This window comes from Lytechinus variegatus, chromosome 2 (assembly GCF_018143015.1).
Source record: "Lytechinus variegatus isolate NC3 chromosome 2, Lvar_3.0, whole genome shotgun sequence".
NCBI classification, from domain to species: domain Eukaryota; kingdom Metazoa; phylum Echinodermata; class Echinoidea; order Temnopleuroida; family Toxopneustidae; genus Lytechinus; species Lytechinus variegatus.
Window position 1 is genome coordinate 66719472 of NC_054741.1, and position 15251 is coordinate 66734722.

The following is a 15251-nucleotide window of genomic DNA, read 5'->3' on the forward strand; positions in this document are numbered from 1 at the left end:
GGAAAAAAAAACAACAAAGACCTTCAATGAAAAAGGTCTTCAATCATAAATAAAGGATTTCGTACCAGGAAAAAAAAAACAAAAAAGACCTTCAATGAAAAAGGTCTTCAATCATAAATAAAGGATTTCGTAGCAGGAAAAAAAACAAAAAAGACCTTCAATGAAAAAGGTCTTCAATCATAAATAAAGGATTTCGTACCAGGAAAAAAAAAAAAAAGACCTTCAATGAAAAAGGTCTTCAATCATAAATAAAGGATTTCGTACCAGGAATAAAAAAACAAAAAAGACCTTCAATGAAAAAGGTCTTCAATCATAAATAAAGGATTTCGTACCAGGAAAAAAAACAAAAAAGACCTTCAATGAAAAAGGTCTTCAATAATAAATAAAGGATTTCGTACCAGGAATAAAAAAACAAAAAAGACCTTCAATGAAAAAGGTCTTCAATCATAAATAAAGGATTTCGTACCAGGAATAAAAAACAAAAAAGACCTTCAATGAAAAAGGTCTTCAATCATAAATAAAGGATTTCGTACCAGGAAAAAAAAACAAAAAAGACCTTCAATGAAAAAGGTCTTCAATCATAAATAAAGGATTTCGTACCAGGAATAAAAAACAAAAAAGACCTTCAATGAAAAAGGTCTTCAATCATAAATAAAGGATTTCGTACCAGGAATAAAAAACAAAAAAGACCTTCAATGAAAAAGGTCTTCAATCGTACCAGAAATAAATTTGACAAGCAAGCAAAAAAAAAAAAAATTCAAGCTCGTCAGGGGGGGGAATAGGTATTCAAGCTCGTCAGGGGGGTGCAAAATAGGTATTCAAGCTCGTCAGGGGGGGGCAAATAAAAGGTTTTCAAGCTCGTCAGCGGGGGCAGGGATACGTCCTTTGCATGGGTTGTGACTCGTCAGGGGCAGACTGCCCCCCCCCCCACCCGTAGGTACGCTAGTGATGGAGGCCTACATGCTATTAGTCCTGAATCGGATATTTTAGGACCACGTGATTTCTCTTTATTTGATTTTGTCGAATCTATAGGCTGAATGAGAACATACTGAACACAATAATTTCATGAACTAAAAAAAAACATGCTAATAACTGAAATATCTGCAAGTATTCAGTGAGTACTACTACGACATGGGTACCGATACAGATTTTATCAGAGTAGTCATCAAAATATATTACAATCAATTGGCTGACATTACGCCTGGTATTCAAAAGATCATTACCAAATCAAATTAAATGAACATTAAATTTTCGAAAAATTACACTTTCTTCCGATAACCTATACAAGACAAACCCTTTCAAAACATTAGTTTACTCAAATGCATTTTTACGTCCTAGTTAATACCAACCAAGCTAATTACAGCATTCACGATAACTAGATAGTTAGAAGCAAAGTTTTCGAATTTAAAATGATGTACTAACAAAAATGAGTACATTGAAGCAAAATAAAAACAAACACACACACCCACACAATCACGCACAAACTTCTTTTTGTCATTTGATAATAGGAAAATCACTTATCAGTAATTGTGAACGTGAGGATTTTGTGTTTGCAGTCTCGTATATTGATTATACCGGGCTCATTTTTGACATGCATTGGTGGGTTTGTGTGTGTGTGTATTTTTTTAAATACAAACCATGAGTTTACAAGGCTTATATGAAACGTTTTGAAATGAGATGGGGACTTAATTGGCGTGATGGGAACGTCCCGGGTTGTAGACCCGGAAGGTCAGGAAGGTCATGTACAAACTCACATATCAACATATCCCACCCTACTCCATACCCACAAAGTTACTAAAGTTAGCTCGGTAAAAAGAAATGTAACTTGGAAATCACACCATCACTCCTCGAAACCTTTTCTTTACGATGGGTGATCATCAACTATGACTCAAAAAATACTTCAAATTTCCGCTGCTGTTGATCTGATTACATTCTTATGCGTCCATGATAAAAAAAAATATCAGGGATTCTTGCCTGTTGCGACAAAACTATTTGAATGAAATAAGTCTATACATATCTTTGTGTTGTGAGAGTGAGCAAGTATCATCAGCAAAAAGTGGAGGAATTATTTTTAAATAACTTTGATGAATTTCAAAAACATTAGTCATACATTGTGATATAACTCCGTTAAACACTGCATATTTTATATATTATGTACATATTTCAAAAACAAGTTCAATACTATCCCTCGAACGTATTGATTTATCAAATGGTATCATAGTCGAGTATCGAATATAAACGCACAAAGACAAAACTCTTCATAATAGTATTTACTGAGTTGAAAGCGCCCACAATTGTAGAGCAAAACTATCCTATCGAAATCCAAATTGCTAAGCATGCGGAGTAACATGAAATCATCCTATCTCTATTACGTTATTTTCTCAAGAATCTTTGAAAATCTTATGAATATGGGTTACCATATGACCCTTACCTTCATAGCTTAAACATTTACAATCGGCAATGTATGATTTTAGGCAAAAAAATATATAAAAAAAAAACTGTTCCTAGAATTCACCATCACTTAATAATCTTGGGCAAGTTTTCGTTTGATTTAAAAAAAAATTATCAGGGACTAATGATAATGGCCCTCAAGTTTCCCATTATATCTTTTATAGGCCCTATCACCTGATTAGAAAGAAAGGGACTTTGTTCTTAAATTATAAATCATTCTTCTCACCAGTTTCTATCAGTAAAAAATACAATATAACAAGTCATGATAACGTTTGACTGATTTTCTAAAGACTTTATGATATTTTATCAGTTTATTAATTACTGAAATAATAAATCAATGAACAAATCAATGCATTAATTAATGACTTTTTGATAATTAAAGGTAGGTAATGGTAATAGATTTAACCGTATTTAAGTTGCATTTCAAAATTATAATCAACTATTACCGGAAATGAGAATGATGTAAAAGTAGCGATTTTCACTATAAGATAAGACTAAAATGTGACCCTTTAAAGGTTAAGTCCACCCCAGGAAAACATTTATTTGAATAAAACGAGAAAAAACAAACAAGCATAACGCTGAAACTTTCATCAAAATCGGATGTAAAATAATAAAGTTGTGACTTTTTTCCAAGTTAGCTTATTTTTCAAAGATCAGTGATATGCACAACTCAGTGACATGCAAAAGATCAACATTTTGTTGGGGGTGGACTTGTCCTTTAAGCGTTCCCTCTCTTCTAATCTTGTATACCAAGGACTTCATATCTAAAGCCACAGTCTTGGTTCCATGTGAGTGGGTGAATTCTGACATATCGAGCTGTTATTGGTTGGTTGAACACAATAGTCACTGGAGTGTTAGTTTCGTAGTTTGCAGAAAAGACCTGGTGATAAACAAAAATAGATTAAGATATTCGTATAATGATACGCATATTTTGACCCTCCCCACCTGTAAAGATAAATTACAATTTGCGAGTACCCCCAAGCGCAATCCCCCCCCCCCCCACACACACACACACATACACATTGTCTGTGGATACGAATTAAAATGCAATCCCTTTTGAAATAATAATACAAAAAACATTAATTGTTATTGCACTAACAAACCTTATTTTGTTTTCGGACAAAGAAACCTTCAGAATAACGAACATCACCGTTGTATCGTTTGAAAGTCAATATACCAGTACGGCCTTTTTCTGGTCTCGCTTTGAACTTTCACTTTGTAAACTTGTTTAGTGACATTATTATCATTCATACATGTATTACAATATCTAAGGATTATGGTTTCATTTAAGATTAAGGAAAGTGGGGACATGACGACGTACATAACTTTTGTTCACAGAATATTGCTGAAGTTTAAAATTCAATAGCTTGAAATAAAGATTTCCACATTTTGCTCTGTGAATTCTATTCCTTTTATTTAGATGTAATTTATGTCAGCCCGTTGTAACACCCCCCCCCCCCCGTTGCTCCACAAATATTGTCATCCAGTACAAATTTTCACCAGCGACAATTTGTGCAAAAATCTGACGTCACAAATTGTCACCCCTGCACAAAATGTGGCCTTGCGACAATAAGCCAGTATACGTAGTTCCATTCTACGCATAATCAGAAGATTCTGCCCTTGATCAGAGGAAGGTTATTGGTTTGCAAAGTGACATGGTGTTTTAAAATTTAACGAGATAAGCACCAACTTTGGTGTCTTGATTATTCATAAACTCTTTTGAATTGTGTTTTTCATTTACATCCAAAAAAAACAAAAATGTGTCCACAAACGACTTGTATTTCACAGTTTGCCAAGTACATTGTACAACATGCTATAATATGCATTCAAAGGAGAAATGCAACAAACACCTTCATGGAGTCTTCGTTGGTGTGCTATTCTAGTCACCTATTATAATTCAATGTCTTCATGTAAGGTATACATATGTTATATCTTGCTTTGAAATCTGCCTATCATAATGAATGAAATGAAAGGTCATTTGACCAAATTTGTCCATGATGTAACTACGAACTGGTCTATTTGTGCTGCTCGTGCCGGTCTCAATTTTTGTGTCGGCATAGAGAAACACCGATCCACATATTGTCGCCCATTACAGAAATCAGACGGAATGGTTAATCGGCAATATCCATATTAGTGGCGGATCCAGAGGGGGGCGCCCCGGGCGCGCGCCCCCCCCCCCCCTATTTTCGCCGGATTTTTTTTTTTTTTTTTGGATGGTTATATTTACTGGATTGGTACAATGTAGTCAATTTCAAGGGCTAGATCTAGTCAAAACTATATTTTAACTTACGCTCATGGCCTTTGTGTTCGCACAAATGCACCTCTGTCATACTGTATTGCAATTATGTAAATTCCGGAATTCCAGGGCGCGCAAGTCGATTGGTTGGAAAGTTGCACCACTTGTAATCGGGAGTTGCAGTGCAGTGACCAGTGTGAAGATGTTGGATTGGATATCATTTTTTCCCGAAATTTTGTGTTTTTTGTATCATGCGTTTGTCCGTCTTTATGGCAAATACATGTAAATTGTAAGTAACAGATCGCGAGAGAAAGTGTCAACGATGCGAATGATAATGTCTATCCCCGAGATTATTCTTCACTCAAAGATGAAGCCCTATATCGGGCGCCACGTGCGCAGCATTATCATTCTGCCTTGGTCATGTACGTTTTCACTGAAATGTATAGGTCAGACATATTTGTATTTAATGTAAACTAACTTTTACACTTTCTGGTAGATTCAGAGGCATATTATCCAGGGCGCCCCAACTAAGTTTCGCCGAAGCAATCATTCCAACGAATTATCAACGAGAATTGTTTAGTCGGACTAAACAATTCTCGTTTGAAACACACAATGTAAATACACAAATGACAATAAACAGAATGGATTATTCGGAACTTATCGATTACAAGTCTCAGTTTCGTATCATTTAAATTTGACGTTTCAATTATCACACGATGCAAGCAAGTGAAGAGCCTTTGCCAAATGTATGTTTTGAATGACCGCTTATACGGTGTGTGACTGCATGGAAACCAGCTCCTAAATGAGTCAGTATGTGTCTTTTATTCATGAAGTTACAGTGATTTAAGTGTGCATTTTTCTTCTAAAGGTGCTCTCAAAATACGACTTTTGGACATGATTTTTTGAAAAAGTCCTTGCCGTGGGAGGGGGGTATCCCCCCTCCCACACCCTCCCCCGCTCGGTCGCTTCGCTCCCTCGCCGCTGGCGCCCCCCCTATTTCCAAATTCTGGATCCGCCCCTGCATATTACGTCTCTGCGACGGAAAAAAGTATCGAATTCCCGATGAAAAAAAAATAAATACAATTTTGGGACTATTTTGAGACGTATCTGCGACAAGTTTCCAAAATCGTCTCAAAACCGTCTCAAAGAAGTCCCAAACCGTCTCAAAGACGTTTTCGCGACGGGAAAAGTATTGGAAACGTCTCTGCGACGGAAACGAAAAGGATCGTATTCTTGACGGGAAAAAAAGTATTGGAGACGTCTCTGAGACAGATTTGGGACTATTTTGAGACGGTTTTTTGAGATTCACGAGACAAATGAAAATGACGTGGGGCCCCGGGAGGGGGTGGGCAATGGACCCAAAATGTAGTGTAGGTATGTGCCGCTGGCAAAACAAAAAACGGGGGCCTTGGAGCGGGCTTATTGTAAAAAGGAGAGTCCTCGGAACGGGCTTCGGAACTACAAATGTTTGTGAAAACAGGGGTCCTTGGAACGGGTCGCCTGTGTGTTAGTGGGTATGCATCCCTATGTAACGTGCATGCAGCTAGCCAGGCGGCACGGGCGCCGGGTGCGCTATAGCACAGAGGCGATGGTCGGACAGCGCTCTGTGGGCGCTTTTCACCATTGCAGCAGATCAGTACGGCCGGAGCGGCGTAACGGAAATTATGCCAAGCTTTGGAGCGGATTTCTTCTTTTTTCTCGATAAGACGAAAATGCTATGCTTTGGAGCGGCTTTCTTTGTTCTTTTTCTCAATCAGACAAAAATGATATGCATTGGAACGGAAATTTGAGTGTCATTACGTCAAACCCCCGTTTGGAGAAAGACCACAGTTCAGATTGCAAACTGCGGTTCCAGACCCAAATTTTCATTTGGAATCTCACAAACATTTCCAAGCCCCGATAAACCCTTCTTTGCCAGGTAATCCCCGTTCACCTCCACAGGCCAGTAAATAAGCGTTGAGCCAAGGACGAAATAATAAACAAGAGCTGCTATTACGTAAGACTTCTCTGCCTGTAGTAGGACCTTCGGAATGAAATTATTGTATTCAATATTTCATCACGTTTTCAAAGGCATGTTGTATTCAGAAATCCAATGTTAGTCCATTTTCCATTTCGAACGAAGAAAATCGACCTCGACATAAGGTAAGTAAGTAAATAACATGACAGCATGCTTTGCAGGGACCGCGATCGGGCTGTGTGTTATCTTCGGATTGAGGTCAAGAAACAGCTAGGTGTTTTGATACTTAAATATTATTGCTTGCTTGGGGCATGGATAGGTCCATGCTTGGGGCAGTGGGTTTGTCGTACTTGGAGAAGAGAATTGATTGAGGGATATTGGGGTATAGTGTTCTCAAATGGAGGTTTTTTGTCATGTAAAAATGGGGGTCCCCTCCGCGGCATATAACCACTACTATGCATTATCATACCGAGTGCCCCCCCCGTGGGGCCTCAGAAGACGTCTCTGCGACAAATTTCAAAATTGTCTTAAAACCGTTTAAAAGTAGTCCAAAATCCATCTCGGGCGTGAGATACCAACATCAGTTTCTCTCAAAGTGTTGTTTATTAACACATAGAAAGATACACAGTTTCTTGCGAACTCTACATGACCTATATATTTTGTTTGTTTGTCAGTTTGTTTTGTGTCTGTGTTCATATAGAGAAGTAAGTTGAGTGTTAAGTAAAAAGGAGACGTTATTTGTGGAGTCTTCTCCTCCACGAATTGTCTCCTAAATTAGAGAACAATTTGTGCAGGGGTGACAGGTCATTTTTTGCACAAATTGTCGCGGGGTGGCAATTTTTGCTGGGTTGGTTATTTGTGGTGCAACATTCCCTTTAATGCGTATCATTTATATGTAACTCACATTTTGTTTGCATTGTGGTTCCAAAACGAATGTCCATATATAATCATCCAGGGAATAGGACACTTTCAAAGACGTTACCCATTGATGTTCCATGTGTCGCCCTTGTACAATAATACCGGTTATGAGAGAGGTTTGACCAACATCTATCTGAACAGTCAAAACATTCGCAGAAAAAATGAAATGAATTAACAAGTTTAAAAAACATATCTCAATATATACAGTGCGGATCAAAAAAAATTACACTTTCAAATAATTCTGTAAATTTTATTTTTGTAATATCCTGAAGTTTGTTTTATCACATTTAAACATGGGTACAGATCTCTTTAAGCAAAAACGATTGTTGAAAAATATTTGCGCTTGAGTGACCACCACTTACTTTAGAAAAGTTCGTGAGAAATTGTTTTGCGCTGAACATGGAAACAGTTATGTTAATAAAATTAGGCATGAAGAACACATGGACTTTAGCAAGGAAGTTTAAATTGAAGTTATGTACACTTCATTGAGCGCCAGTGCACCCCCCCCCCCCCCGGCACACACACAAAGACCATCGTGATGGTATCTGATTTACACTGAACTGTGATTCATATGAAATGCCTTCTGCTTGATTTTAAGTTTGCTAATCATTGTCAAGCTTGGAAAAAATGTGGAGAAACAAATATGAAATGAAATATGAAATGTGGTCCAACTTTAAATGAGGAAAATAGTGAAAGAATGAAGAAGGAAATGTTTGAAATAAACTTTTGTTTACATTCGGTTTAATATGTCCTCAACTCCAGCTTGTATAAAAAGGTAAAGATTGTGCTTACCTCGGGAAAAATGTTAATATGGGTGGCAAAGTTGTTACAAAATATTTATGAATCTGTTTTATTTCAATTCGCTAAAAATGCAAAAGATATATATTAAAAATATACCACAGCCGGGTCAATTTGTTTTTGCTTTTTTTCTCGACATGGCGTAAAAATTAGTATTTCTGCGGAGTAAAACCCCCAAAATGGACAATACTCACTCAAGTGTAACATTCTGTCAAAAAATACTTTCATTTGATAGATGAGACCCAAAACCAAAGAATATATGCGAAAAAATTGCCCCCACGTTGTATATTTTTAAAATTCCTAGGACATTTTCAAAATGTAAACTTTTTTGTAAATACGCACTGTATTATCAGTAAACATGCAAATCAGTACTTGCTTGAAATAACAGGAAAGGAATTATAGTTGAACGATTAGCTTCATTCAAGTTACACATCACTATTTATGTTCAGGACAGCTCTCTTTTTTGTAAAATCCTGAAATCCCAGCAATGTTTAGAATCCCAAAATAAAAAACCATTGTTTAAAATCTCTTTCACCTCTCCAAGAGCAAATATAAGTCCATTTAGTAAACCAAATTGTGTTAAACATGTTGTCATGAAAAGTATCCCCAACAAAGTCGTTCAAATTTTACAGATCAAACCATGCACCTATTAGGTCAATGATCAAACGCACATCAAAAGGCGAAGAGAGAAGCAATGTCACATTGAAAATACATTTTATTTTATTTATTTATTTGTCCTTTTTTTAGCAAAACCATTTAACCTTATCTTGTACTCTAGCAAGGTTGCATAGAGACAGGAATTTGATTTTATTCTTCACTGAGCAGAGCTTCTTTAATTTAGGTTGCCATCGATGACCATAGCTAATTGAAATAGTTACTTTTGTCCAGGGCAGTGGATTTTTCCATGCCGTGCTTGGATAGGTCCCTTTTGTCCCAGGCAGGGATCCATTCCTTTTGACCAGCTGCTTGGGATAGTTTAGGGCAAGGGTGTGTGTGCAGTAGTTTTCCATTAGGTTTTGGCAGACACCATTTTAACTTCGGTGAGCACACAGCTTATGTGCAGTTTTGAAGCCAGTAGAGAAATTACTATTTTTCCTTACCATTCTGAAGGCATATCTCTAGGCTTATTTTCTTTTGGAGCAGCCTTATTTTCCAGTTTGTGAGCTGCTAATCTTTATTACCTGCATGAGGTCAGAAAGCAGTATTTAAATCATTTTTTGAGCCTGTTTTGCTGAAAGTCATCGGTGAGTGTAAATGACTTTTCCATCCTTAAATTTTTGTTATACAAAAAGAAAAAGGAAGAAGAAAAATAACATGTATAATATAATGTGATTTATTGTGATAGTTTTGTAGAAATCAATATACATTTTCTTGGGTTTATAGAGACTTTAATGTTGTTGAAAAGTTACATTTGAAGTTGAAGCTTATACTAGTTAGTAATCAAATGTTTTGAAAAACTGAGATAAATGTATGAAAATCAGACAAGTTTGAATTGGATTTAAATGTTATTTACAAATAAGAGAAGAAATATTTGTTTTAGGATATATTGTAGAAAAGGTTTTGGTTTATTTAAATTTTAGATGGTGCCAAGGTGGGACATAATTCCCTGACGACTTCTAGTCATTGAAGCCGAGCATTTCCGAAAGTCGCGAAGGACCACGAGATTCCCCGAGATTCACCGAGAGTAAACGAACAAGAGATACCATTGATTTTGGTGACGTATACACGTGATTGTTTGTCGAACTGAAGCAGGAATGATTAATAGAACTATGAACACTGATGAGAATGATAGTCCGATGGACATTAATTGTTAAGTTATTTTAGAAACTTGATTTTATAGAGGAACTTTCAACATAGGTTGCTTTTTATTTTTATCTCAGTCCTTGACTGATGTTGAATATAAATACTTGTGTTCGTGGATGGATCAATACAGGATCCTCACAGTTGATGTTAGTGTTGAGATGAGGCAAATGATGTTTAAGAGGAAAAGAAGACAGTTTTAGAAAGAAAACTCTGATGATAACAGCGAAGTTGATTATATTTGAATTTATGATGTTTTTGGTGAAATGGTAAACTGCATGGAGTTCGCAGTGTTTTGAAAATGAAATGTTTAATATTGATAGGTGATTAGAACAAAGGGTCGAGAAGTTGGAGTTAAGTGTTATATTGATTATATTATATTTGAATGTGATTCAGGTTATGAGTGGATCAGTACAGGATCCTTCATAGAGTGAGTTGTGATATTGCAAAACAAACCAATTATTTTGAAGGTATGTTGAAGATAGACAAATGAAACTTTGAAACAGGTCGATCAAAGGTATATTCAGTTGTAGAGATATTTATCAGTTTTGGGTGTCTCGAGACAAGGTAAATTTGAAGTGGAAATAAGTGATTTTTTTTTTTTTTTTTGGAGAATCTACATTGTTTGTTTTTTTGTCCTGAATTTTATCAGTGAGAAACCATTTTTATTTCTAATTGGAAATCAAACAAAATTAACTGAAATAAATTGTAAATAATATCATACTGAATGGCACAAGTTTGACGTGAGTTTTATTTGAGTATATCCATGTGACAAAGCAATGTAAGGGAAACATAATTATGTCGAAAGTGGAAAATAGTATGATGAAAATCTATTGTCTTTTTTAGCAAATCAGCAATAGCTCAGACTAGAGGTGGCAATTAACTTTTTTGATATATACAACATTTTTATGCTTTTTTGTTAATTCGAGGGTGCTGATTTTAAGTCTGAATGATGTGACGTGCGAAAATTTGAGCCTTCTCCGTAAATTCTCCCTAAAATCCAATATGGCCACCAAATGAATGGGAATCACATACTACATGCACTTTGACGATAAAATGCCTGTAATTCAGACGAAGTGAAATATTTTCTCAGAGAAAAAAAACATTGCCATAAAACAGTGCTCTTAACAATATGTGTAATTTTGTATGCCATATACGTGATGCTGAATTTTGACATTCAAAATGGCTGCCATAGGCCTCTTACTTTATTGTGTTTAATATCAATGAGGTCAAATGATTTTTAATTGCCTTGGCTATGAAATTATAACTGCTGTATCACTGAAAGATTTCTGAAAATCAGATTTACTATGAAATATATCCTTTTTCACTGTTCATGTGTTTCTTGCCATGTAGGTGAAAATTATGTATTTTGAAATTCCAAATGGCCGCAAAAGGCCCTATCTGTATTGCACAATGCAAATTGGTAAACAAATTATTTAAAAAAACACCTTTAAATACATGAAATTGTGATCTACGATTAAAATATAGAATGAAAACATGATTTCTGTCGAAATATTTTTTTCTACCATAAAGGTGATTAATGCAGTATTATGCCACTCAAATTGCCCGTCATCGGCCATATATTATGTACGATGTGAAAGGGGGCATATAATTTTTATAGAATATATGACTTTGTCTGACTATATGAATGAATATAATAGTGCTCGATGAATGAATATTGTAGAGAGGCATACTTAATACATTTTCTCTTTCTTGCAGGTGATGAATGAAATATTTTTTTATCATAGTTAGCACTGTTTATCCGTAAGATCCATGCATTTTGATGTATGAGTTAAATTCTGTCTGAAAACATTATTTCTATATAATATTTTGTCATAAGTTGTAAGTAGATGATAAAGGCTGTATTTTGACATTCAAAGTGGCCGACCTTAGACTCATACCCCTTCCATAAACCCAATTATGCGGCTAATAGCAGCATAAAATGGTCGTAAAATCGGAGGAGGACCAGAGTTATCCGCATTATTTTGATGCTGCTATTATCCGCATAATAGCAGCATCGGGACAAGATTTTGACTTTATGAACGCATTTCGAAAGTAATGCCGATAATTGCCATGGAGCGGTCACAAGGTCACCCTTTTCCAACGCAACCGCATCGGAGGGGGGTGTGTGCGGTTGCCATGACGATTATCCTCCTTTTTCAGGACGCGCGCTCGTAAAAATAGTGCGGATTATTTTCGGAGTTTATGAACGCAATTTTATTGAATTATCAGCATTACTCTTAGGCGGCTACTTGGAGGACAGGTTTATGAAAGGGGTATCAGTCTGAACTCAGAGCGTCGACCGACCGATGCTCGGGCGCCGCTGGAATTTAGGCATCGCCCAACGATTTTGCAAAGACTTATCGGTGACCGAGCAGTGGTCTGTCGATTACCCATTACTCAGCCAAATCTCGGTCATCGGCTGACGGTCCACCAATTTCCGGGCGGTCTCCCACCGGCCACTGTCCTTTTTTTAAGTAATCTCCCGGCCGATTTCGAATTTGCCGCGAGATCATCGACCGATCTCTGAGCGGTCGGTGTAGTGGCGGATTAGGTTGCATCGGTGGATACCGATATTGTTTTTAAGCGGAATCATATTAGTCCAGGATAGGCCCCATAAAAAATCACAATTATACGTGCACTTCGTGTTCTCTTTGAAATTTAGTTTTCCCCATTCATATTGTACATAATATAGAATACATGGGTCTATGGCGGCCATTTTGAATATCTAGAAACTGATTTTTTTGTAATTTTTTTTTGTTTCACTCCTGTAACGCACATAAGTACATTTCATAACCAATGTGCGGGCAATTTTATGATTTTCATGGGTAATTTGCATATTTTGGCGGCCATATTCGATTTTGCCAATTTGCGGAAAATGCACAAGGTTACACGAGTGGCATATCATTCAGATTCGTAATTAGCACCCTCGAATTGACAAGAAACCATCAAAAATAGTGTATATATGAAAAACAAGGTTATGCCAAGTTATAACAACTACTACTGTCTAAGCCTGTGCAACAAATACTCTACGTAGCGGAGGCAGGTGTGTGACATTAAAGCAGCTACTGGTCTCAACACAATCAGGACAGCACCCCTGAGGTCTAAGACAGGTGAGGTTAATATTGCCAACTTGTAGGTACTCCAACACTACATACAGCTGTACGCACCCCAGAACATGGGTGACAATCGCTGCCTTGGACTCCCAAGTCTTCCGGTCATGATATGATGGAGGAGCCTGGTGATCTATCAATTACGACTGAGCTCAGTAAAGCAATTGACTGTCTCTCCTGCGGAGCTATGGAGAAACCTGCATCTCACATTCCCACTACAGGCCCTGAGATACGGCAAGACAGATCTTCTGGAGCACCTTCATGAGCTCCCGTGCTTACGCTGGGAAAAGGGCCATGTCCCAAAGCCAGCATACACGATCCCATTATTGACGCAATGTACAAAAGCAAAGGAGACCGCGGTGAATAAACTACCTAGGCATATTGGTACAATAGGGCCAGCTTTTGAGACAGAATGGAAACTTACAAACAGACTCACCTTCACCCATTTGTCTTGGTCGTCATCAGCGGCTAGCCAGCAAGCGTTCCTATTAGAATCTATTCCGCCGTTCAATCTTCCATTTTGTGCTGAAAGGGGGAATCCGTCGATAATCCGATACGATGAAGAAGTAAGACTAGAATCTGGGATTCGTCCATCTTCCACTCCCATTTTACTTCCTCTCAGGGGATGTGGACATCCAGATTCCTCTTGGTTCATATCAGCTAAATGAAAAATGATTAAGAATAAACAAATGGAATATCTTTGAGAGATCGATAGCAAGACAAGTGTAAGCCTATACCTGTTGGGGCACTTACATCGACGAGTGGATACCATGCGCGACCCCCCCCCCCCCAAAAAAAAAAAAAAAAAAAAAAAAAAAACTCGTAAAAAGTATTTTTTTCAAAATAGCGCACGTTACGTACGTAACAGTAATAAGGGTTTTAACAATATTAAATGAAAAAAGGTATCTATTTCGATAGGAGAGCTCCATGTTTAGGGCCAAATTTGCGAGGGTATAAAAAAATTAAGACTAAAATGCTTTATAAAGGATGTAATTTATTCCATCCTTTTCTTCCCCAATAGTCAACAGTACGTGTTTAGAGTACGATTTGCGCGAGTTATGGGAGGTGGGCCGTACTAGACCATTGATGAAGGTAAATGTAAAAACCGACGTCCGTGACATAACAATTAAAATATCGCTGTACTTCATTTCAGGTAATACTTACCAAGATCGTTTTGTTTCCAATACTTAGTAATGGTAGGGTTTCACACGCCAATACTTGTTAAGGGGTGCATTTTCAGAATATGGAGAAAACATGTCTAGGGTGCTTTTCGAGACCCCATAATCGCGCATGGTATCCACTCGTCAATGGAATATGGAATCCCCCATAGGCGGCGGAAGCGGGGGGACGTGTCCCCCCCCCCCCTAAATTTTAGTTGGGGGGACGGTCCCCCCCTCAATTTTGTTTTGATAACCTTTTTTTTTTTTGCTTGTCAATTTTTTTTCCTGCGTCCCCCCCTAAATTCACGTGGACCCCCCCCCCTGAAACGTGTGTTGCCCCCCCCCTTCAAATTGAGGTTGATGACTTTTTTTTTTTTTTTTTTTTTGCTTGTCAAAAAATTTTTGGTTACGAACTCATAAAAATTTATGATGATGACCTTTTTTTTTTTTGGCTTGTCTAAAATTTTTGGTTAACAACTCATACAATTTAGGTTCAAAACCTTTTTTGGGGCCACTTGTCAATTTTTTTACCTGTGTCCATCTAAAAATTTCAGGTGGACACCCCCTAAATTTTCTGGCTTCCGCCGCCAATGGAATCCCCCCGCGGGAAACCTACAGGCCTGATGCTAAATTTATTCTGTCCATATTTTTATTAATCATCCCCAGGCTGCAAGGATAGTATAGATTAAGACAAAGCAATAAAATCATATTAATTTTGTTGTTTTGAGGCTAGCGTCAACAAGACAGCAGCCGTTGGAAGAAATGCTGAAAATATGATTTTGTCTTCTGTCTGAGCCAGAGGACAAATATTCCTCAGT

The 15251-nt window shown here is 37.2% G+C and overlaps 1 protein-coding gene across 1 annotated transcript; it reads right to left on the reverse strand.

The window, feature by feature from the left end:
• Positions 1-2276: 2276 nt before the first annotated feature.
• LOC121408722 (lactadherin-like) lies at positions 2277-14051 on the reverse strand. The gene is made up of 3 exons (XM_041600329.1): positions 13710-14051; positions 7549-7695; positions 2277-3331 (listed from the first exon to the last, which is right to left on the reverse strand). The coding sequence occupies exons 1-3, from the start codon at positions 14043-14045 to the stop codon at positions 3188-3190; spliced, it is 627 nt and encodes a 208-aa protein (XP_041456263.1). The 5' UTR covers positions 14046-14051; the 3' UTR covers positions 2277-3187.
• Between the last annotated feature and the right edge of the window lie 1200 nt (positions 14052-15251).